This window comes from Balaenoptera musculus, chromosome 10, assembly GCF_009873245.2.
Source record: "Balaenoptera musculus isolate JJ_BM4_2016_0621 chromosome 10, mBalMus1.pri.v3, whole genome shotgun sequence".
NCBI classification, from domain to species: domain Eukaryota; kingdom Metazoa; phylum Chordata; class Mammalia; order Artiodactyla; family Balaenopteridae; genus Balaenoptera; species Balaenoptera musculus.
The window spans coordinates 97,323,568-97,349,117 of NC_045794.1; the positions used below are offsets into that span (position 1 = coordinate 97,323,568).

The 25,550-nt window shown below is 45.6% G+C and overlaps 1 protein-coding gene across 3 annotated transcripts; it reads right to left on the minus strand.

Moving 5' to 3' along the window:
• Positions 1 to 3,381: 3,381 nt before the first annotated feature.
• On the minus strand, positions 3,382 to 10,607 carry SNU13 (small nuclear ribonucleoprotein 13). Of its 3 annotated transcripts, none has more exons than XM_036867268.1 (3): positions 10,493 to 10,607; positions 5,295 to 5,415; positions 3,382 to 4,611 (listed from the first exon to the last, which is right to left on the minus strand). In XM_036867268.1, exons 1-3 carry the CDS (start codon positions 10,493 to 10,495, stop codon positions 4,349 to 4,351), a joined length of 387 nt encoding a protein of 128 aa, XP_036723163.1. In that variant the 5' UTR covers positions 10,496 to 10,607; the 3' UTR covers positions 3,382 to 4,348. The 3 variants fall into 3 exon arrangements, with proteins under 3 accessions (XP_036723163.1, XP_036723164.1, XP_036723165.1); XM_036867269.1 differs by lacking the exon at positions 10,493 to 10,607 and adding an exon at positions 7,104 to 7,197; XM_036867270.1 differs by lacking the exon at positions 10,493 to 10,607 and adding an exon at positions 6,968 to 7,068.
• Positions 10,608 to 25,550: the final 14,943 nt, after the last annotated feature.

Genomic DNA, 25,550 nt, shown 5'->3' on the forward strand with positions numbered 1-25,550 from the left:
ATGATGACTATCCAGCCTTTCTGGTTTGAGCCCAAACTATCCCTGAATGTGTAATCTTCATCGTAACTAACTGCCTCATATATGAAAGCCAGTCCTCCCCAGAGTTTACTTCTGGGCACTCAAGCAGCTGGGACCCTCTCACCTGTGGGCCCTGCTAGCACTGCCGGCATTCTCTGTCACCAGAGCAATTTTGACATGGTCATATTTATTGCTGCTGTTTTGACAAGACCTCCTCACCTTTTCATCATCTGCCTCCCAACCTTAGTTGTCTATTGCTGTGTAACAAATTACCCCCAAAACTATTGGCTTGAAAACAACAATGACCACATATTATCTCTCACCATTTTTGTAGATAAGGAATTTGGGAAAGAAGAGGCTGGGTGGTTCTGACTTGAAGTCAATCATGAGGCTACATTCAAGATGTTGCCCAGGGCTGCTGTCATCTGAAAGCTTGACTGAGGCTGGAGGATCCACTTGCAGGGAGGCTGTATTAAACACGTTTTTAATTTTCTGTATCTTATGTTTTGACATAGCTGGGGGGCCTTACAAACGGATGGAGAGACTGCTCCTCCCAGGGCTAGCTAGTTACTAAAGACAGTTAACAACTTACTTTGGAGCATACCTCTCATGCAAGCCAAGCACCTCCTTTATCTACGTCACACACCAAGCCAGTATTGCCCTTGCCTTAAATTATCAGGGCAGGGTACCAGGCAACTAGAGACCACCCTTATAGCCCAAAGCCCACCAGAATTGTTCAAACTAGCCAATCCTAAGCTGTTTACTCTGCCCTGCCTTGCCTTTGCCAAAGAAACCCCAGTACAGGCTGTGGCCTAAGCTTTCCCCTTGCTCCTGCTTCTGCTGCCTGACCAAAAGCTGGTGTTTTCCCTGTGGTCCTGCATGGCACACCAGCACCCTTCTCTTGGGAAAAGTAATAAATTCTTCTTTCAGTAGTACCAACTTCTCCATGTCATCACTCAGTCACCTCTATAAATTAAAATCCCTCAAGTACAAATGAGATAGACTCACTTCCTACAGCTGGCAGTTGGTGCTGACTTTTGGCTAGAGGCCTCAAGGCACTTTCCACAGGCTGCTTAGAAGTCTTTATAATATGGCATGATTTCTGTCATAGTCAGTGATCCAAAGACATGAAGGCAGAAGCTGCAATGTCTTTTATAGAAACTTGAAAGTCACATGTCATTCCATAATACTTGGTCCTGCAGCTAGACCAGCTCTGAGTTGGTGTAGGCTGGTCTCAGAGCATTCACACAGAAGGGCATGAATTCTGCAGGGTGGCTGTGTGTGTCACTGGGGACCATTTTGGAGGCTGGCTGCCACAGGGTATCATGGAAAATACTGACTTGCTACTTAAAAATTTTTTTCCTTCAGGAAACAAGCAATTATACCCCCCCCTCCCTCAAGCAGATATATCTGCTAAAGCACATTCTTAACTTTTCAAAATGTAACTTAGCTGACACTGAGAAGAGGGACCCAGGGATACTAAGTGCCTAGAACAAGCTCCTCTCCCTCCCTTCCTCATCACATCAGTTTGGGATTAAAGATAATGGAAATGCATTGTTTAGTACTTAAGAATACTACGAATGAATAATCTCTTTAACACGACCATTACTGTTAATGTAAAAATATTCCTTAATCATAGGTCCTCTTGAGAAAACGGTTTCAGGAAACTTATTCTAAAACAGAAATTCCTAACCAGTGTTTGAGGTCAGAGGACCCTTTGAGGCCTAATGGATTCTCTCTCCAAAATAAAATGTTTACACACAAAAATTTGCAACCTACTTCATAGGTGGCTGAATGGAAATTACTAGATTTCCTTCTTGCTTGCATGTCTAGGCTTTAGGAATTATTCATTCTACACTTTTGGAACATCAGTGTTAGGGCACTGCTGCAGGTGCTAGGGGATCACAGTCACACAAGTTCCTAACGAGGGCAATAATCAGAAAACAACCTCAGATATTAGCTAAGGACAAGTTAAAAAACAATGTTACAGTGCTAGGGGTAAAGGAAACATGAGATGAGGTAGCTAGGAAAGGCCCTTAAAAAGTGGTACTTGAATTACGACTAGCATGAGGAGAAAGCCACTAGTGCAGTAAAGGAATACCAAGTACAAAGAATCTGAGAAACAGATTTGAAGTGTTCAAGAAACCAAATATGAAACACTGAGCAAAGATAGAACATGGCAGAGAGGCAGACACAAGACACGTAGCAGAGCTGTTAGGAACAGGGAAAAGAGCCATAGTTTTTTCGGGTGATCACAAATCGATGCCCTGTCCTTTGAAGGCTTACAATGAAGCTGTGGCAACTAAGTTAACACTCCAGATGGACCCTAGAGATGAAGAGCCCAGGAGCCCTGCCCCACCCCATTTCTCAGGGTTCTGGTGGGTATGCCCTAGTTTCCATCTAAGTGGAGGTTGGATTACCTTTTTTATTTTCTTCTGGCCATGCCCCATGGCTTGTGGGATCCTAGTTCCCTGACCAGGGATCGAACCTGGGCCCTTGGCAGTGAAAGCTCAGAGTCCTAACCACTGGACCACCAGGGAATTCCTGAGGTTGGATTACTTGATCTCTCTCCACCCCCAAATTACTTCAGTCTTTTAGAGTATGATTGTAAAGATACATATACAACAAAAGAAAGTAAGTACTACCTCAGATTCCACCATCCACAGATAGAAAACTGCTTGGGGTGGGAGCTGGGGGAAATGACTAGCTCAGTAGGTACAGAACAGGCCTTAGCATGACAGGGTGATTTTAGGTTCCCTAGGAACCCACTGCTGGAGTGGTCACACTGGCCCAAGCTGGCCAAGAGTAAACTAAATGTAATCCATTCTCATTAATATGACCATTATGGTATCCAGCTGTTTGTACTTTGGAAGAAAATTTCTCAAGGTGGAGGAGGTATCAGGGTCTCATGGTACTTTAAGATAGAAAGTAATGAGGCAGGTGAGGTGGCAGCAGCTTCAGTCAGCAATACCAATCTCCCCCACCCTCTAGCATGTGTGGAGGACTACTAGGAGCCCTAGTCCTGCAACAATGATTCTCAACCAGGGGTGACTTTGCCACCAGGGAACATCTGGCAATGTCTGGGGAGAGGGGGAAGGTTGCTAGTGACATCTAGTGGGTAAAGGCCAGGGAGGCTGTTAAACACTACAACATACAGGGCAGCTGAGGTTGAGAAATACTGCTCTAGAGTGACAGCAACACCGCAATGACTGAACAAGACATTTTGAACTACCAGAAACCATCTGGTGGAGGTAATGGCTTTTCCACACCTTCTTGGTGAAAAGTTCAAGAAACTAGTAACCATTCTAATGCTTCATTCAAGTATTAGCTGGACTCCTAACAAGAATCACACTTTCTTTAAACTGGAGTACGAATATATGTGTTCTTTATTAGGATGCGCACAAGAATGACACATTAGCACTGTCCTTCTGCTGTGACAGAGAATACATGCATCTGACCCACATCACGGCAGGAAATATGCAGGGGTAAGGGCTCTCAGAGCTGGTACCAAGTGTCTACTGAAGAAATCTCCATTCACCAAAGCAAGGATGTTCCCTTGAATTCCATCATCTCTGCTGTAGCTCCCAGTTCTCCATGACTGGCCCAGAATCCTCCATTCCAGAACCTCTTGCCACACCTTCAAGACCTAGGTCAACTGTCCCATGTCTCACTCACCAAGGCGCCTCTGGAATTTTGCAGCATATCTCTTTGGTATGTTGCTGCCCTGCCACCCTCAGAGGCATAGGTGGGAGTTGGGGGGAAATATATTACCAAAAGCAAACAGCAGGGGTACATCAGAAACTGACTCTTGGGACATACACCCAACAACCTCACAGAATACATGCTTCCTCCCCAAATGATACATAATGCCCTAGAGAGCAAAGGAAACCCCTTGATTATTCAAACACAATCCTGTATGCTGGGCACAAGGGATACAAAGTGGACAGTGTTTACTTCCATCATGCCCCGCACAGTAGGAAGTTGGCACCTGAAAGCTGGAACCAAATCTCTACCTTGGCTCTTCCCTGCCTTTGAATGGTGTCAACCACCCTGCTTCCACCTGTTCTGGGCATGCATTTTCCAAAAGGGAGGAAAAGATGGCAGAGAGAGAGTGGAAGTGGAGATTACAGGAGAGGCTGGGGAGGAGATGACAACCTAAAAACAAGACAAAAACAATACAAAAACAATACAAAAATACAAAAACCAAATTAAGCACTACAATATTTTATAACAATAGAAGGTAGCTGGAAATACTATATGCTAACAGACAAACGATACATAACCCCTGGGGTAGGAGTTAGCAGCAGGGAGTGTGGCAGAGGCCACCTGTTTAGACTAAGAGCCTTTCAATGGACTGTTGGATGGATTGGATCTGCTGCTTCAGTTGTGAGCCTTCTTTGATGGTGACAGAACAGGCGATGACAGGCCTGGAGACCCCACAGGCTCGCCCCAGGGCCTGCTTGGAGCGCACAAACACGTAGGGCACATTCTTGTCCTCACACAGCAGTGGGAGGTGCAGGATGATCTCCAGGGGCTCGGCGTCTGCAGCCATCACAATGAACTCAGAGATGCCTCTGTTGAGGGTTTTGGTGGCTGTAGAGGGAAGAACATGAGGCCAACAGGTGATGTGGGGTTGGGGCAGGGAAGCAACAACAAAGCAATTTCCAAGGAAAAGAAACAGGTGCAAGAAAACTGGGCAAAACTTCCAGGACTAAGCAATTCTGTGCCCCATAGTGGCCTTGGGAAGTGATAGGGAGCCAAGTACCAATTACTTATCCCCAATGCCTTTCTCAAACCCTACATCAAACCCATCAATTCTGTCCAAACACATCCTAAATCAGAGCCCTTCTTTCCTGTCCTCTGCTACCACACTCATCCAAGTCACCACCACCCCTTGCCCGGTTGACTCGAAAAGCTTTCACACAACCTCCACCAGCACGAAGCAGTGCAATGCAGCACTTCTCAAACTCTGTGATCAAGGATCAGGGTCTTACCATCCCAATCTGCCACGATCTATACTTCTGGAAAGCTCATACCACATGCAACTCACCGAGCAAGTTCAATGCACCACAGCATTGTTCAAATGCTTATTCCTGATTGCTTATCTCTGTGACCCAGTGCTAGCCCACGGACCACACTCTGCTGCTCTTAGGTCCTCATGTTGGGCCTAATCAAGAGCATCCAGCCCTCTTTCCATACTGGAAATCTAGTCCAGAGACCCCACACAGGGACAGTGCCTTTAGCACTCTTCCTGGAGCACTCTCTGGTTGCCTTACCCTCATTGGCTCCTTTTCGAAGCTGCTTGTAGTTACATGACTGCTGAACGAGGTCCAATAGTTTCTTGGTGAGGTGGGCATCTGCAAGAGGGTAGGCCTTCGGATTTACATCAGCCTCAGTCTATGGGGGGGGGAATCAAAGCATGAGTCAAACTGAACTAGAAGTTGTTCCAGACAAGTCACAAAATACTTCAATCAACAATTGAAAGAGACAATGGTCAGCTTCCCTGCTCCGCCCTCCCCCAAACACACACATTTAATTTGACACTGCCCTGCCCACTCTCAACTTAGAAAAATGAAAATATTAGGCTCAAGAAAAAAAAAATAGTAATTACATAATCCAATAATATATACTAAAGCTTATGTATTTTTGCCTCTTTAGCCTAATGCTTGCTAATATTATTGCAAATGCATTATTACAGGCTTCCATGGCTCAGTACCCATTTCAGTCACATGGGGTCATCTCTAAATTTGGATTTCAATATTCCACCCTGAATTTACTCAATCTAAACTAAGGTATAATTTATAGAAACCTAGCACAAAGTTCCCTCTATTCCCTTCAATATTTGAATCTTCTTCTGTTTTCAGTAAGAATCCCGGTTTCTAAAACATCAGAATATTTTTTCATTTATTCTACCCTACAATACATATAAAATTGTTTCAGAATTGCTATACCAATACTACCTCCACCAACTATAAACCCACCAAGGTCAACATTTCTTTTTATTCTTAGAATATATCTGACTAAAGCCGTCCAGAGTATTATATTCAAAAGTTACTCAAATTATTTTTTTCCTGTGATTATCAATTTGATATACAATTAGGGCTCCTTCGTATTTAGTTTGCTTTTTAAAAAAATTCTTCAAAATATATAAAACATCTACATGGTTCCACAGTCAGTTTTGAAAACTGGTAAAGGTAAACTGTGGAGCATTTATCCTGCCTTTCCTATACAGACTGTGTTACTAGGTAACCAAATAGCAGAGGATAAGTTTCTCCTGTATTCCACCTAATAAAGAAAGAATGATACAATTAAATAGCACCAACTTGCAACCCATACTAATTTAATCCAAATTAATGGATACAGACATTGATTTTAATAGCTACCAACATCACAAAAAATACCATGTGACCACTGCCCCTCTTAACAAAACATCTGTGATCAAGCCGTCCTGGGGTGGGGGGGCATGGGCGGAGAGCTAAGAAAAAATCTGATCCAGCCTTTGATTCTTTTTTTTTGGCCGCACCGCAGGGCATTCGGGATCTTAGTTCCCCGACCAGGGATCGAACCCATGCCCCCTGCAGTGGAAGCTGTGGAGTCTTAACCACTGGATCACCAGGGAAGTCCCAGCCTTTGATTCTAATACTAGATATTTGATATTAAAGAATTATTAAATTTTGGGGTATTGTAGTGGCATTGCAGTTGTTGAAAATCCTTATTTTATAGTCACATACTGAAATACCTATGGATAAAATGCTACCTCAATGGATCCGTTTCAAAATAACACACGTAGGGAACAAATTGGGTGGTGCCTGCCCTATTCCATTCCTTCTACCCCATCTTCACCTCTCGACTTTAACCATTTTTATTAATTTCTCATTTGTTTTCCCTGTGATTCTTTTAACAAGCATATATTTTATTATAGACACAACCCGGGTGCAGCCCACGTTACCATTCCTGAGCACCGAGCAGTTCGCCCGCAGCGGTGCCGTCTAACCCTGGGTTTGGAGGCTGGACCGCGGCACGTAGCCGCGGCACCGCGGTTCTAGGTGGTGACCCATGGGTGATGGCCCAGTGGGAACACTCACCATTGAGTCCGCCTCGGCGGTCTCCTGCCTGATGCCGCAAGGACAAAGAAATGACCCACCCCCAGAAGAGCAGGAAGTGACGTCAGGGGAAGTGGCGTCAATAACCTGATTGCACGAAGATGCCTGTTCCCTGATACCAACACATCGCACTGGGTGAATTTGTCATGGTCCCAGGGTGGTGAGGAATTAGGCAAGGGCTGGAGGAGACCTCTAATTATTTGCTCTCTTCATACATTCTAGAATCAGCTTTTTCAAGGTGTCCAAAAAAAGCCTGCTGGGACTGATTTGTAGATTTGAAGTAATCCCGATTAGGGTAAGACACCTTTAGGATACAGAATCTGTCAACCCATTTAAACATATATATCTACCTGTAGTGCTTTTAAATAAAGCTTTGTAATTTCTCCAAAAGTTTTAATATCTTTTAGACTTACTCTTAAGATATTTCAGCTTAAGAAAATTCACTCTATTCCGTAGTATACTAAGAATTTCTTCTGTTATAAATAAGTTGATGTTGAATTCTGTCATGTTTTTTGTACTGAGTTGGATGAATTAGACTTTTCTCCTCTATTTTTTAAGTTTTTCTAATGGTAAACCACTTTTACATTCCTGAGATAAAACCAATTTTAAGATTTTCTTATGATGGTTGCACAATTCTGTAAATATAAGAAAACCCACTGAGTTATACACTTTTTTTCTACTACCACCTTGTTTTGGTTTTGTTTTTTAAAATTAATGTATAATTGACCACAATATTGTGTTAGTTCCAGGTGCAAAACACAACACCATTATTTGATATTTCTATACATTATAAAAATGATCACCATTGAGTTATACACTTTTAGAGTGGAACTTTATGGTATGCAAATTATCTCAATAAAGCTATTTTTTAAAGTAGGTGTAAAGTTTTTTCATGTCAAACTTTAGTTTTTCTTGAGTTATAATTAACATACAGTATATTAACTTAGTTTCTTTACTATTATTCAGCCGTCCTATTTCTACTTGAATTGGTTTTGATTCTATTTTTTCAGGTATTTGTTCATTTCATCTAAATTTCTATATAGATATCACATTGTTCATAATATCCTTTCTTTTCAATGTTTGCAAATTATGTCTCCTGCAAGTTTGTTACTCCTTATTTATAACTTTTTGCTATTTTCTTGATTAATCTCACCAGAAGGGACTTTTCATGTTATTTCTCCCTCACCCAGCATTTTAGGTTCCAGTACTTCATTTGTACCCTACATACTCTCATATTTGGTATTTTCATTATTGTTCAGTTGTTTTCAAATTTCCCTTATATATTTTCAATTTGACCCACGAGTTCTTTAGATCTTCTTTCCAAACACTTTGTTTCTAAGTCATTTGTATTTTGGTTGGGAGACCATGGTCTATATTATTATCAGTCTTTTAAGATTTGTTTAACTTGCTTTATGACCCAGTAGGTGGCCAATTTTCATAAATGCTCTCTGCTTGAGAAGTGTCTTCTATAATTGATGGGTAAAGTATTCACTGGTTTCACTACGACCACTAGATCAAGTTTATTCATAGTGCTGTTCAAATCTTCTATTTCCGCACTGATGTTTTGGCTTCACGATCAATTAAATGCTATATAATTGCATATTTGTCTATTTCTTCTTGTAATTATGTCATTTTCACTTTACTTGTACCTTATTTTTTAGACACTATCTTACTGATTTTTTTTCCCATTCTTTTTACTTCAACCTGTCTTTTAACTGAAGCATTTAGTCCCTTCCTATATTTATTTATGTATTGATATATTAGGTCCAAATCTCCCTTCTTTTGTGCCTTCTATTTGTCCCACCTGTTCGGTTTCCTTTTCCCTCTTTCCTTCCTTTGAGTTTTTTCTCCCCACTATTTTCCCCTCTAGTGATTTGGAGTTATTTATCTGTATTCTTTTGGTGGCTATCTGAGAAATCACAACCTATGTCTGTCAAAATCTAATGCTCATCAATAATTTCACCCTCCTCTTAAACAATAAAGGTTCCAGCAACACTTTTATTCCTATCACTCCTCATAAATATACTTTTTAAAATGCCAGATATTTTTATTGCAGTTTCCAATAGCCCATCTCTGGACATTAGGATTCTCAACTCTTCATAAACATAAAATGCACAAAAGGGGAGACTTCAGGAGATCCAACACGATCAAAGAAGAATCACTTTATTGGTTTAATAAAAGTCAACAACAAAAATTCCACTCAACTTTAAAACCAAACCACCTTATAAATAGCAACTGAAATTTGCTTAGTGTGTATTTATTCACCTTTTATTTTTTCCAAGGGCTAATTGAATGAATGAATGAATGAAATCTTACTGCTAGGCAACTGTAACCCGTAGCTTGATGCGTTTGATTTCCCCATACACCAGACAGCCAAAACCTGCAAGGTTTTGATTTAACAACAAATAATGCATGCTCACTCTCTCCATACCAAGCGTTAGGTCTATTAAATGCATTTAAACTGACACCAACCGATTCCAAAACTTTCCACGGCACTGCGAAAGATGAGCACTGGTTTAGAAGATTGAAATTCTAGGCTCAGCCACGTACTAGCTTCAAAATGGGGGCGGGGCGGGCAGTCGGGGAGATACCCGCTGGGATCCAAAATCCGTTAAAAGGATTAAACCTCATTACGGAAATCAGTGTTTTGTAAACTCTTCCCTCCTTACTAAGTGCCAACCAAAACTAGCTACCAGGCCACAAGATCTGACTAAAAAGTTGGAGACCACCAAGAAGAGTTTTAGAGGAGCCGCACGTGCTGCTACCAGCACTTCTGATTTCAGAGGCTACCGCCTCGCAGGAAGAGTCTTTCCTGCATTCCAGGCTGGGGTTCACTCCACGTTCCGCACAGCCCCCAAACGCCAAAGGCCACTTTAATCCCTGGCACGTGTAACTCGCGGCAGGCACTAGGCGCGCAGACCCATGGAGAGCTCCCTCTCCTGAACATCAGCAATGGGGAAAGCGGGGTAGGGGAGGGCTGATCCAAATCCAGGGTTCCACCCCATACTCTAGCGATCCCCACAAAAGAAAAAGAAAACCGATGGAGCCAAGTTTCCCCATCCATCCAGCTTTCGACTCTCTCCTACGTGGGTTTGTCTCTTTCTCCCAGGTTGGGCCATGCCCCCTCTGCTCACGGCAGGCTTTCGGCCAGGAGCACAAAATGCGGAAAGAAGCCCCAGCACAGCACCTGAGACCCTGAGGCCTCTATAGACTTCTAACCTCGGGCCGGGAGAGAAGACAGTGCTTGGCGCTACGCGGCCGCCCGAGCCGGGCGGACGAGACGGCGCACGTTCTAAGCCCCCGACAAGCTAGTGAGAGAACGGAACCCCGTCTCCCACTTCCCAGCCCTTCAGCCAGGAGCACGCACTCACCATGGCTCCGGTTCCGTGGTATCGTCACTCTTCAAGGAGCACAGGCGACGTCAGAGCTGCCGCCCGCACCGATGAGGCAAGTCGCAGGGTAGAAGTGGAAATGGCAGCGTGCGGCAGGAAGCGGAAGTGGCGTCACCAGAGGGGTCACGCCCCTTAAAGGCACCAGCGGGGAATGACGCCAGTTTTGGGCGAGGGACAGTATTTTGCTGTTATACTACCATAAATTATTGGCCGAAACAGTGAGTTAAACATTCAGAAAATAACACACCAAAACAAAGATTTTCAAGGGTGTCTTCATTCCATTGCTAGTTTATCTTTTAGCACATTTTTGTGCTTTTAAAATCATCTTTGTTTTCCTTCATATTCAGATGTCTTTGTTAAATTTTCTGGTGCGGGTGGAGTCCACCAGAAATGGAATCCATTGAGTAGGGAATTCAAGAAGAACAGCAGGTTTGAGGATGGGGGTTGAGTTTGTCAGGTTGAGTTTGGAGATGTCTAGGACACCCAATTTCTTCTGGCTTAGCATGGTGCTTTTTTCCCTATGCTGCTCCAAATCTCCATTTTTTAAGGCTAGGCTCATGCCTCACCACTTCCAAGAGGTCCTCCTGGATTCTTATGGCCCTTACTCATCTCTCTTCGCATGATGCCAGGCATATCTTGGGACCATTTTGTTGTTGTTGTTGCTGTTGTTGTTTTGGCCACGCCGCTCGGCTTACAGGATCTTAGTTCCCCAACCAGGGATTGCCTCGGCAGTGAAAGTGCAGAGTCCTAAGCACTGGACTGCCTGGGAATTCCCTCTTGGGACCATTTGGATCTAGCTAAAACTAGAGCATAGTGGGCCAGTTCCAGTTATTTCCTTTGGAAACCTAGAAGTAGAGACCTAGCAGGACCCTTAGGAATCATGCAGTGCAACCCCTTCATTTTACAGATACTGAGGCCCAGAGAGGGGAAGCTGCTTGTCCACAGTCACAGAATGAGGCAGTGCCAGAGCCAGAACTGGACCCTGGGATTTTTGGCTATCGGCTTGGGTTACTTCCACCACATCTGGTTGCTCTGCTTGAAAACCCAGCCAGATAGGTTTGAAGTGGCTCCAGGACTGAACATTTATTACATGAAAAATTCCCCCATCAAACTTCATCCATGCATATCTATAACTTGTCAAAAAATAAATTTTGTCTCCAAATTAAGAAATTCCCACTGATGGCTCCTGTTTAAGAGTAGAACCTGTGGGGACTTCCCTGGTGGTCCAGTGGCTAAGACTCCACACTCCCAATGCAGGGGGCCCGGGTTCGATCCCTAGTCAGGGAACTAGATCCCACCTGCTGCAATTAAGAGTTGGCATGCCGCAACTAAAAAAAGATCCCACATCCCGCGTGCAGCAACTAAGCTGCAACTACAGTCCTGCATGCCACAACGAAGATCCTGCATGCCGCAACTAAGACCTGGCACAGCCAAATACATAAATAAATAGGTATTTTAGAAAAAGAGTAGAACCCTGCTCCTCATCTTTCTCAGATCCTGTTTCATATTTCCATATTAATTGGACCTATCAGCTACCACTGTGGGAGAATGAAACCTTATTATTCCAGTTTACAGTCATAGATGTGTCATTATCATTTGCTTTTTTGATATCCTTTATAATAATGTCTGGTTGTTATTTGGCCTACCTGGCATCTTGGACCATTATATCCCAGATCTCCTAGTAATGACTGATAGGGGCTTGATGTTTTTATGACCATGAGTAATGAGACTGTACACTCTACCTAATTAATTGTTTCCCAACTATATAATAACTCAGTTTCCATGTTCTCACAGAACTAGCCCACCCTCTTGTATCTTGCTATTTCCCTTGCTAGTTAGTTGATAAATTCTAACATATGCTCAGAATCAATTTGTCTTAGAAATTTGTCTTTTACCACAGTTCTGTGCTTAAAACGCTAAATCCTTGCCATGACTTACTAAGGCCTCTCCCCACCAGTACCCCCCCCCATCCGCATGTTACAGCCCCACCCACCTTCTTTTTCTACCCTGAGCTCACCCCAATCTCCCCAAGCCCATCCATCACCCTCTTTTGGGAGTGATGTGATGTGCTCCACTGTTCTGCTTAGTGTTCATCACCTCTTCAGTGAAGCCTCCCTGATCATCCAGACCAGGTAATTACCCCTGCTGGATGCACCCACAAGCCCCCTGTGCTTGCCCTTTGTAGCCCTCGTCAACTCTGTCTTTATTCAATGTTTGCCTTTCCAACCATACTGAGAGCTTTATGAGAGCAGGGCTGGTAGATGCCTTGGACACTTTGGATATCTATCTTTTGGCACTGTGCCTGATCCAAAGGAAGTTCTTCTTTCACTTAGGGATCTTTGGTGGCAAGCAAGCAAAAAGGGATCTGGGAAAAGACTCTGCAGTGGAGCCTGGAGGTTCAAGGGGAGCTGGTTGTGAGAGCAGGACCAGACATAAAATCTTACGCCACTGTCCTAAATTTAGCTAAAGACCACCAGGAACACACCTCTACAGTGTTATTACTCATTGCAACAAGGGAGAACACATACCATGGGTCACTGTGGCACTTCTCAGTAAGAGGATGTTTGGATTTACTATAGGATTTGGGCTTGTGTCAAATGATTTCAGGAGGGTTCAAGGAAATGGGGTTTGCTCTGGATTAGACACTATCAGAAAGTGTGAGTAATTCTATGATTGGGCATCCTAATAAATCTTATCTACAAGGTGGAAGGAATGAAGTGAGGCTAAAGCTATAATTGGTAACAAAATAGATATTAGCCAGGATAGTGAGATGTTTGGTTATTTTTGTGGTTTTGACAATGTTCATGCTTTTGTCTGTGTTCATACATGACTAAAGAGTGATCTTGTTTTTGTCTCGATTATCACAGTTAGAGTGGTTTTGTCTGATGCTGACACTCTATGAAGTATTTTATGTTCAACAGGAGAACACCAAGGCTCAGCTATGAGTGTCAGGCCAGCTCCTAGCAACATCAGGCCTAACTGATAGAGCTGGGCCAGTTTCTAGCTGCCATGGGCTGCTTTTTTTTTTTTTTACCAGCTTCCTATCCCTACCTTGATAGAGCCCTGGAAGAGAGAGCCCAATTAGCCAAACTTAGGTCACACCTCCACTCCTTGGCTGTCCTGGGCCTGTGAAAGAGTATCAGGTATAAGCTGGGGTAACATTTAACCAAGATACATTGTGTGGTATATTGGGTTCTTTTTTAAAAAAAAATTTATTTATTTTATTTATTTATTTTTGGCTGCACTGGGTCTTTGTTGCTGCGCATGGGCTTTCTCTAGTTGCGGTGAGCGGGGGCTACTGTTCGTTGCAGTGGATGTGCTGCTCCCTGTGGTGGTTTCTCTTGTTGCGGAGCACGGGCTCTAGGCACACGGGCTTCAGTAGTTGTGGCATGCGGGCTCAGTAGTTGTGGCATGCAGGCTTATTTGCTCCGCGGCATGTGGATCTTCCCGGACCAGGGCTCGAACCTGTGTGCCCTGCACTGGCAGTCAGATTCTTAACCACTACGCCACCAGGGAAGTCCCTGGGTTCTTAAAATAGAGAAATACTTCCCAACTGGTTGGTAAATAGGTGATGCCCTTCTACCGGGACCCCAGGGGCCACTTACAACCCAGGTATTAAAGGGTTAAGGCATGGCCCATTCTGATTGGCTGATGACACTGCCTGCTCTGTAATTCAATATTTTGAATATAACCTTTGGGTGAAAGTCTCCAGGGTAGCATTTATACTCCTACAAACAGTGATCCTGGGATGGGAAAGTAATCCCCCAACAAAAAATCAGGATATGCTGGGTGGGTAAACAAGAACACACATTCAATACAGTGTTCATTAAATGTTTGATATTGGATAGGCTGATGGACAAATGGATGAAAGTATCGAACAGGAAGAAAGAAATCAAGCAGACTGCAGTTTCCATCCCTCCATCATACATGGGGGAACTTAATCTCTCCATTCCAGAGGTCAGGATGTTTAAAACAAATTCTTCTTCCTCTTAGTTCCTTTTGGGCAGTTCCCTGATGTTGTCCTCACCTGTACTGAGGGCCTGTTATCCAGCTCTGGTGCCAGGTGCAGCAGCTGGAGCTGAGGCTGCAGCATCGGGAGCCTTTGTGAGGTGGCCTTAGTGACGAGGGTGCTATGAGGCAGGGGCTACCCCGCCCTGAAGTGGCTGGGTCAGCCACACCAGTCCTGCCCTACAACTCCTGAACACCACCTGCCTGACCTAAGCTGTGTCATGTTGCTGGCCCTCCTGGGCGCCTGTGCTGTGGTGGGGCCGTTCCAGGGCCCTGAGTGGGAGCCAGTGCGGGGCCTGCTCTCCGAGGATCGCAGCTGCAGGGACCCTTGGTACTGCGGCAACCTGCTTGTCCTCTGCCTCTTTCTGATCCGGCAGGTCCAGCACTAGTGGCACCAGGTCACCAGGACCCACTCCAGCATGAGGAAGGTCATCAAGGTGAGGGGATCCCACACACCTCCTTCCCTCAACACCATGATTGTCTCAGTTATTTGTTATAAGGACCCTGTTCTATGCCCTGTGTATCAGAGATGAACTCAGACTGGTCAGGAAGAGCATTATCTTGCCCCAAACCCAGCGGTCACCCTGGACTTCTCTCTCCCTCACTCCTCATGATCAATCCACCTGCAAGTCCTATGGGCTCTACTTGCAACCCATATTTCGAATCTGATCACTTCTTAAAACTTCACCTCACCCTCCTGGGCAAAGCCACCCTCAGGGCTCACCTGGACTGTAGGTAGTGCCTTCTGCCTGGTTCCTGCCTTCTCTCTCACCCAACCATCGTCAGTGCTCCACGCAGCCAACAGAATGAACTTCTTCTTTCTCTTTTTAAAAATGTTAATCCAGACTTCCCTGGTGGCACAGTCGTTAAGAATCTGCCTGCCAATGCAGGGGACACGGGTTCGAACCCTGGTCCGGGAAGATCCCACATGCCGTGGAGCAACTGAGCCTATGCACCACAACTACTGAGCCTGCACTCTAGAGCCCGCGAGCCACAACTACTGAGCCTGCGTGCTGCAACCACTGAAGCCTGTGCGCCTAGAGCCCGTGGTCCGCAACAAGAGAAGCCACGACAATGAGAAGCCCACGCACTGCAACAAAGAGTAGCCCCCACTCGATGCAACTAGAGAAAGCCTGCATGCAGCAACGAAGACCCAACGCAGCCAAAAATAAATAAATAAATAAATTTATATTTAAAAAAATGTTAATCCAAGGGAATATACATACACAGATTATAAGTGTATAGATCAATGAATTTTTGCAAACTGAACACATCCAGGTGCAGCACTTGATTAAGAAACAGACCACTGGACTTCCCTGGTGGCGCAGTGGTTAAGAATCTGCCTGCCAGGGCTTCCCTGGTGGCGCAGTGGTTGAGAATCTGCCTGCCAATGCAGGGGACACGGGTTCGAGCCCTGGTCTGGGAAGATCCCACATGCCACGGAGCAACTAAGCCCGTGAGCCACAACTACTGAGCCTGCGCGTCTGGAGCCTGTGCTCCGCAACACGAGAGGCCGCGACAGTGAGAGGCCCGTGCACCGCGATGAAGAGTGGCCCCCGCTCGCCGCAACTGGAGAAAACCCTCGCACAGAAACGAAGACTCAACACAGCCAAAAATAAATAAATAAATTTATTAAAAAAAAAAAAAAAAAGAATCTGCCTGCCAAGGCAGGGGACACGGGTTCGAGCCCTGGTCCGGGAAGATCCCACATGCCACGGAGCAATGAAGCCCATGCGCCACAACTACGGAGCCTGCGGTCTAGAGCCTGCGAGCCACAACTACTGAGCCCACATGCCACAACTACTGAAGCCCGCACGCCTAGATCCTGTGCTCCACGACAAGAGAAGCCACTGCAATGAAGAGTAGCCCCCACTCGCCGCAACTAGAGAAAGCCTGCACGCAGCAACAAAGACCCAACACAGCCAAAAATAAATAAATAACAATAACAATTTTTAAAAAATAAGAAAATCTTTTAAAAAAAAAAAGAAACAGACCACTACCAGCAGCCCAGAAGCTTGCAGACACAACTGTGCTGATTTCTAATAGCATAGACTAGTTTTGTCTGTATGGAATCATACAGTAAGTTTTTTTTTGTACCTGGCTTAAGCCTAACATTATGCTCATGAGGAAGAACAAACTTTAAAAAAAAAAACAGATCACAGGACTTTGCCACTCAAGACTCTGCAATGGCTCTGATGGATACACTTCTAGTCAAACTCAGAATAAAATCCAACTCCTAACCACAGCTCCGAGGCTCAGAATAATCTGCCCTGCATTCCTCTCTGACCTCATCTCCTAGCTCTCTCTTCATCACTCACTCATTCCATTCTGGCCACACAGGCCTCCTAGCTGTTCTTATACAAATAACCCAGTTCCATCCTCAGGGCCTTTGCACTAATGTCTCCTCTGCCTACAATGCTCTTTCCTCAGATGTCACTTGGTTTGTCCCTTGCTTCATTCAGGTCTCCATTCAAATGTCACCTCCTCTGAGAGGCCTCCTCTGACCAATATGTCTAAAGGAGCTAACCCCATTCCCACTCTGCTTTTATTTCCATTAGAACACTTTTCAAGGGCACTTCCCTGACAGTCCAGTGATTAAGACTCCACACTTCCACTGCAGGGGGCATGGGTCTGATCCCTGGTCGGGGAACTAAGATCCCTCATGCCATGCAGTGTGGCCAAAAAAAAAAAAAAACAAAAAAAACCCAACAAAACACTTTTCAACACCTAACATTATGTTGTATACTTAGTTATTGTGTCTTCCATGTCTAAAAGACAGCTCCCAACAAAGACTTTGTCTGTTTTGTTCATGCTGGTACCGCCAGCACCTAGAACAGTGCCTGGCCTGGAGTAAACTCTTTATCTTTCTTGAATGAATGAATACTGTTTTCCCTAAGAGAACTGACTCCCCATTCCTGAGCCCCAGCATCCTCATCTGGATAATGGGGATTACAATCCTGATCTGAGGATTAGATGAGATAATGTGAATGCAAAGATTTTGCTTCTCTGTTCTCACCTACAGGTGCCACCGCAGGAGTGGGCAGTGCCCTCCATGAGACATGACACTTGTTTCGGGCTGACCCCTGAATTCTTCTTCAGTCCTGGCAAGTTCAGGGGCCTGGATGCCCAACAACGGGCCCAAAATAAGAGAGGGGAACACTGGAGGAGCCTCCAGGATTCATGGACCCAGTCTCTGCTTTCTTGTCAGCACCCAGGTCAAGGTTTACCTTGGGATGCCTCCACACCTTTGGAACACATCTTTTGCACCACCTCCTTTTCAAGCACCTGTATGCTACCTCAGGACAGTTCTTGGGAAGCGTGGCAGGTACCCTGGTGTCGTAGTGATGACCAGACTCACCTGATTTGCAAGCCACTGCCCCCTGCCCTGGACATGTGCCAAAGGATGGAGCAGCTGTTGGTCCACTCCCCGGAAGAACTGGTACCACTGGAGCATATTGTCAGCATGAGATGCCACCCCACCTCCATGGCCTCTCTCCCAAACCTCCCATCAGCCCAGAGGTTGCAGTTCTGTTCCAGAGAGTTCCTACCTGTTCCTTCCAACCAACAAGTGGGAATGCCCATCTGGAAGTCCTGGCGCTGCCCACGAGAGGCCTGGGCACCAGGGAGGGAAAACCGGACACTAGGCAGAGAGGATAGTAGAGAGACCCAGGCTCCAGGGTGGGTGAACCAGAGAGAGAGCAGAGGAGAGGATGCTTGGGAAATTCAGGCATCTGGAAGGCAACTCCCAATAAACTTTGGGATGGAGGACAAGGCAGAGCCTAAGGTCCTGGAGTGGGGAAGACAGAGACTAGTAATAAGTAAAGCTGTTGGAGAGATCTTGACACCATGGTGGGAGAATCAAGACCAGGTGGGAGTTGAGAATAGAGCTGAAAGTCAGAAACTACAGAAGAGAAATCAGAGGGATGCTGGAGGTGAGAATCTTCCTGAAACCCAGGCACGAAGAGGAGAGAAACAGGAACAGTTAAGATGTAAAATTGATGCAGAGACCCAAACGCCAATGTGGGAGACCCAGGATAGGAGTAGGAATAAGGATGCTATAGAGACCCAGTCTTTTGAGAAGAATAAGAAAGAAGCCAGAGGAGAGGATGAAGGAGAGACCCAGGCCCAAGGGTTAAGGAAGCAGGGCCAGACTGGAACTGAGAATGGTGGGGACACCCAGCTGCCAGGGTGGGGAAAACAAGACCAGATTAAAGGTGATACTAGTATAGAAATTCAGGCAGAAGAGAGGAGAAGAAAGGGCCAGGTTGGAGGTGAGAATGCTGTGAAAATCCAGATATCTGGGAGGGAGAACTTGGGGGAAGTGAAAAAAGAGGATGGCCTAGAGATCCAAGCCCTGGGGTGGGGAAAACAGGAATGCGTTCAAAGTGAGAATGTTACAGAGATCCAGACACCAGGGTGGGAGATGCAGGATCAAAACGGAAGTGAGAAAGCTGGGAAGGTCCAAGTATTTAGGGTAGAGATCCAGAAACAACTAAGACATGAACTTCAAGTGGGGTGGGGAAATCAAGGCCTGAAAACAGGTGAGGATGCTGGGGAAAGCCAGATATCTAGAAGGAAGAACTTCAGGGAGATAAGAGAGGAGGATTGGGTGGTGATCCAGGCACGATTTTGGGGAGACCAGAAACCAGTAGCAAGTGCAATTGGCAGAGAATTCAAGATACCATGTTGGGGGAATCAGGACCAGATTGGAGGTGAACACAGAGCAGAAATTCAGGCACTGGAGAAGAGAGACCAGAGAAAGAACGGAGATGAATACAGTACAAATATCCTGGCACCCAAGGCAGAGAACCAGAGACACTTAAGAGGTGTAACTCATGTAGAGACCCATCTACCAGGAAGGAGGAACCAGGAGCAGTTTGTTGGTGAGAATAGTACAGACATCCAGGCAACAGGGAAGAGAAACCTGAGAGGCGTTAAAGGTGAACATGGTAAAGAGACTCAGGAACTTGTGGAAGAAAACCAGCATCAGTTAAATAGTGAAATTAATGGAAGGATTCACATACCAAAGTGGAAAAATCAGGAACACATTAGAGGCAAGGATGGTGCAAATACCCAGGCATCTGAGGCAGAGAATTGGGGAGAATTAGCTATTAAAATTGATGCAGAAACTCATTCAGCAGAATGGAAGAAAGAGGAGCAGATGGGAGGTGAGAATGGTGCAGAAATTCCAGCTCCAGAGAAGAGAAACCAGAGAGAAGCTGGAGCTGAGAATGGTACAGAGACCTGGGCACCTGGGGAAGAAAACCAGAGTCAGTTAAGAGGTGACACTGATGAAAAGACTCATTTGTCAGATGGGAAGAACCAGGAGCAGATGGGAGGTGAGAATGAAACAGAAATTCAGGCACCAGAGAAGAGACCCCAGAGAGAAGCTGGAGGTGAGGATGGTACAGAGACCCAGAGACCTGAGAGACAGAATGAGGGACAGTTAGATGGTGAAATTGGAGAGAGCCACTCACCAGGGAGAAGGAACTGGGAGCAGACTAGAAGAATGAATGATGCAGAAAATCCAACACTGGAGAAGAAAAGCCAGAGAGAGTTTGGAAGCGAGGATGGTAGAAAGATCCAGAGACTTAGGGGAGGGAAGCAAAGACTGTTAAAAAGTAAGATTAATGGAAATGTCTGTACATCAGAGTGGAAGAACCAGGAACAGATTGGAGGTGAGAATGGCGCAGAATCTCAAATCCAAGAGAAGAGAAACCTGAGAGGGACCACAGGTGATGATGATAAAGAGACCCAGGCTCCTGGGGGAGACTTTCAGGGAGAGTTAAGGAGTGAAATTGATGGAGAGATCCAGATACAAGGGCAAGGAAGCCAGAATAAGGGTGAAGATGAGGATGCTGCAGAAATCCAGGATGTAGGGAGCCAGAGAAAGTGCAGAGCTGAGGATGCTGGAAGTCTTCGAGTACTAAGGGGAAGAAACAAGGGCCAAGTCAGAGGAAAGGATGCTGCTAAAGGCAATCTCCGAGTTGACTGTTCTGGGGGTGAGGGGCCCCCAACCCTCACTGGCTCTGGATATGGGGCCATGGACCAGGAACAGGCTGTGGCCTCTGCGCCCTGCCCTGAGATGAAGCCTCTTCCCCACCAGAATGAACTCTTCCTGTTTGCCAGTGGGGAGGGAGAGGATTTGGCCAGCCAGAGCACGGCCACTGCCAGGAAGCACAGTGTCATTCCAGCCTCCTGGCAGGCCCAACCTAAACTCCAGAGAAGCCAACAAAGGGACAAAGGAGTGGTTCCAGGGAAGACCTCTGGCCTGACTCGACAGCTCAGGAACCCACAGTCTTTGGCTGCTCCCCTGGGCCTGCCCTCTGCCTGCCCCTCTGTCTCATGTGGCCAAGCCCCGCAAGCTGCCACAGCTCTGGTGGATTTTCCCACTGCCCTCACCATCCTGCCGAAGTGGCCAGTCCTCGAGAAGAGCCAGCTGCTGCTCCTGGAGTCCCTTATGCAGCGGAAGATTGCACACCTGAAGTGGGGCCTCCCCCAGCAGATCCTAGAGTCCTACTTGCGCTTCAACTTCTTAGCACCATGCCCACTGCCCCTTGCGGGGGTGAGGCTCCCTGGGTTACACAAGGCCTGTGAGCTGCAGGGGCAGCAGGAAAGGCATTGTGGGGCCCAGGACCCCAGTCCAGGCCTTAAGTCCCCAGAGAGGTCCCAGAGCGTTCGGCCCCTAGAAAGGGAAAGCTCAAAACCTCCTACGCAGGCCAGAGCTCTGGAGACGCGTAGACCACACCAGACAGAGCCAATGGGCATTTCTATCCATCCTGAAAAGCCTAAGAGAGTCAGACCACCAGGGGGCCTCAGAGAACGACAGGATGTCCAGAAAGAGTCTCCTCCTAGGGCCAAGCTCACTGCTCCCAGGAACCCCAGGCCTGCAGCAGAATCTAGTAACTGGTGTGGCCAAGAAAGGGTCCAAGAACTCTCCAGTGAGAACAGCGGGGGCAGGCAAATGGTCAGGCCAGGGGTCTCCCAGATGGCAGAGAGGGCTCCTGGCACAGTGAGGATCTCATACTCTGGGGCAGACCACTGGAGGAAGGAGCACGCATCTCAGGAGCCCCCCAGATTCAAATGTCAGCCGCCCACACACAGGAGAAGAGGAAGCCTGGAGCCGGAGGAACGCGGAGGGGCCGGGCAGCAGCCTTCCTCCTTTTCCACAGACACCTTCAGCTCCAGTAGGAGTCTGCACTCTGCTGCAGCAAGGCTGAGCATGAGCTTTTTGAACAGGATTTCCTGGTGCCCACACTCGGCCAAGCCCCAGCACTTAGCCCCCAACCTGAGCGTGAGGGATCCTGAGCCTATCCTGCTTCCCAGAGTGGGTGACCCACATGCAATGGAGGACAGCATCAGAGTCCACGCTTCTTTGAAGAGGGACCTTCAGCCACCAGGTCACTGCGGTGCTGGGGTTGCTCTTCCCAAAACAGAAGAACTTGAGGAAATTGAGAACCCACATGGGGCCCTAAGGAATCCACCAGCCCCCAAAAAGTTTGGTGTTACGAAGCATTTGAGGGGTTTCCTGCTCCAGCATGGCGTTAGGAAGTAGGCGATGGGTCCAGAATCCTCAAAACACGTCAGAGAAGGCAGGAGAGTGGTCTGCTCACTCCCAAAGGGGATGATAAAATAACCTCTAATAAAATTGGTTATTTGGGCCCTGTGGGGTTCTGATTTCTTTGGTACATGTTTTATGAGTGCCCCGCTTTTGGGGTTTGGGATACTTTGTGGGTGCGATAGAAGCTACTTCTACTCTATGGTTTTGAAGGTTCAGGGAATGTGGGTCAGTCCAATGCCATCTCCTAACACCTCCCCTCTCCAGTTCCTCAGAGGAGGGTTTACTGAAGTTTCTATCATAGTTCAGTCCTGTCCTATTCCAAGCTAATTCTGATTGAGGTAGGATGCTCAAATAGCCTCAGCTGCTTGTGGGAGGGGTGGTGCTCTGCACCGGACACTATTATTCAGGTGCTTTTGGTCACAAGGAAGGGAGCTGATCACTGAGTATCTGCCCTGCTGGGATTCTGCTGCCCGTGAACAGATTTCACGGAAAAACCATTTCTACCTCTTCAATTCTCAAGCACTGGCAACCCTAAATCCTTGTTGTTTTCCCTCACCTCACCCTCCAGGACATCTTGGAGCTAATTGTTTTTTTCAATAAAGTCTGAAACTTCTTAGCTAAAAGGCATTATGTCTTGTGATACTTCTGTAGACAGCTTCAGCAGGTTGAAGCAGATTCACAGAACTCAAATTTAATTCAGAAAATTCAATTCAGGTTTTCTCCTCCTCTCTCCTTTATCCTCCCTCACTTCTTTCCTTTCTTCCCTTTCATTTAGCTTTCCTATTTTTAAATTCATTTTCAAACCCATACACGCTCATTAAAGAAAGTTTAGAAAATTCAAATAAGGGAAAAACAATCCATAATCCCATCACCCAGTTAATGTTTTGATGTTTTTCTTCTATGTGTTGCCTACCACTACTACGGCACTTATACTGGGGTTGGCAGGCTCTAAGAAGGCTCCCAATGCTCCCTACCTTCTGGTATTCATGCCCTGTGTATTCTCCTCTCCTCGAGTGTGGATTGGATCCAGTGACTCACTTCCAACGAATAGGATACAGCAGAAATGATGGAATGTCACTTCTGAGAACAGGTTACAAAGGCTGTAGCTTCCATCTTGGGCACCTTCTCTCAATTCTCTTGCTTGTTCCCTGAGGGAAGCTGTCCTCCATGTTGTGCACTGCCTTATGGAAAGGCACATGTGGCAAGGAACTGAGGCGGCCAATGGATAACAGCCCTCAAGAAAGTGAGGCCCTCAGTCCGGCAGCCTTTGAGGAAATGAATCCTGCCACCAATCATTTGAGTGAACTTGGAAGCAGATCCTTTGGCCCTAGTGAGCCTTGAGATGAGTACAACCTCATGAGAGACTTTGAGCCAGGGTCACCTTGCTAAGCCGTGCCTGGATTCCTGATCCACAGAAACTATGAGGTAATAAATGTTTGTTGTTTTAAGCTGCTAAATATTGGGGTGTGTTAGTTTTCTATGGCTACTGTAACAAATTACCACAAACTTGGTGGCTTAAAACAACTGAAATTTATTCTCTCTGTTCTGGAGGCCAGAAGTCTGAATGAAATCAAGATGTCAGCAGGTCTACACTGCTACCAAAGGCTCTAGAGGGTCATCCGTTCCTTGTCTCTTCCAGCTTCTGGTGGCTGCAGGCATTTGTTGGCTTGCGGCACCATCACTCCAACCTCTGCCTCCGTGGTTACAGTGCCTCCTCCTTTACTCTGTGTGTCTCTTCTCAAGACAGTTATCATTGGATTTAGGGCCCACTGGATACTCTGCATGATATCTTCATTTCAAGATCCTTAATTACAACTGCAAAGATCCCTTGGAAAAAAGGTAATTTACAGGTTGTGGGGATTTTGGACGTTACATTAGTTTGCTCCAGCTGCTATAACAAAATAATACAGCATGGGTGGCTTAAACAACAGAAATTTATTTTCTCACAGTTCTATAGGCTAGAAGTTCAAGATCAAGGTTTTGGCTAATTTGGTTTCTGGTGAGAGCTCTCTTCCTGGCTTAGAGATGGTCACCTTTTCACTATGTCCTCACATGGCCTTTCCTCAATGCCTGTACATAAAGAGAGAGATAGATCTTTCTCTCTTCCTCTTTTTATAAGGCCTCCAATCCTATTGGATTAGGGCGTCACCCTTATGACTTCATTTAAACTTAATTACCCCCTTAAAGGCCCTATCTCCAAATACAGTCACATTAGGGGTTAGGACTTCAACATCTGAATCTGGGGGACGCAATTCAGTCCACAGCAGACATGGAGATGTCTTTTTGAGGGTCACCATTCAATCCATTACATGGATTGTTATGCAGCAACAGATAACTAATACAAATGTACCCTATTGTAATAATTTGCTTCTCTTTCTCCTTGACTAGTTCTAGTTCCTTGAGGACAGGGACTGTCTCTTGCTCACTTTTGAATCCTCTAGATCCTAGCAGAGTTCCTGGCTCCAAATTTTGTCAAAAAGAATACATAACTTGTTGACATTAAAAAAATAAACATAGAATAATGTTTAATTATATGGAAGATGTACATGATATTTTTCTGAGAAAAGTTTACACACCTTTGTATGTTGCTGTTGTAAAAAGGTGTAGAAAAAGACTAGAAGAAAATATATCAAAATATTATTTTTTCTTCTATTTTCTTCACTGAACATATATTACTGCTATAATATAATTTAATGGTGTTGAATAAATGTTTGCTTATTTATTTTACATACTTATGTATATAATTCTGCATCTTTTGTACACAGCATTTTAACGAGGATTTTTCCATGTTAATATCTACTTTTCTCAAGAATCAGTTCATAATACTCCATTAAAAATAAACCTTTGTTTTCCAAATTATTTTGCCATGGAAAGCACTTTTTCTACTCCGTCACACTGCTTCTGAATGTAGAAAACATCTCTTGAACCTATATCCTTTAATACTAACCGGTTGCTGGGCACTTTGGCGCTAATTAAATCCTTGTAGATTGACGGGTTTTGTTAATATACTTAACAACAAACTATTTTTTCTTCTTCAGTATTCCTTCTGCGCTCACAAAATCGCAAGTACTGTGCAGCCCTCTGTGAGACGATATTTTAAGGGGACCATCTTAGAATCTCTGAAAGAAAGGTGTCACCTTAGATTGTTTGAGAGAAAGGTGCCACGTAAATTTAAAATAATAGTGCTGATAGTTTTTCGATAAGAATCCCTGAGATCGTTTACTTTTTTAATACCACAAATAGATTGTTTCCTTTTTCAAGGCTAATAACAGCGTCTTTATAAATGCTTTTCAACCTTCGGCGTGGTAAAGACGAATTCCTGCAGGCTCCAAGAGCAGCTTGGGGCTTAGAGGCACGCTCTTCCGACTCCTGCGGCGCGTCACCCGCCCGCAGGGGCCGCTGCTCTCCTGAGACTGGCTGGTATTCGGTTCGCGCAGGCGCATTACCCTTCTCCCCACGCGCCCGCGT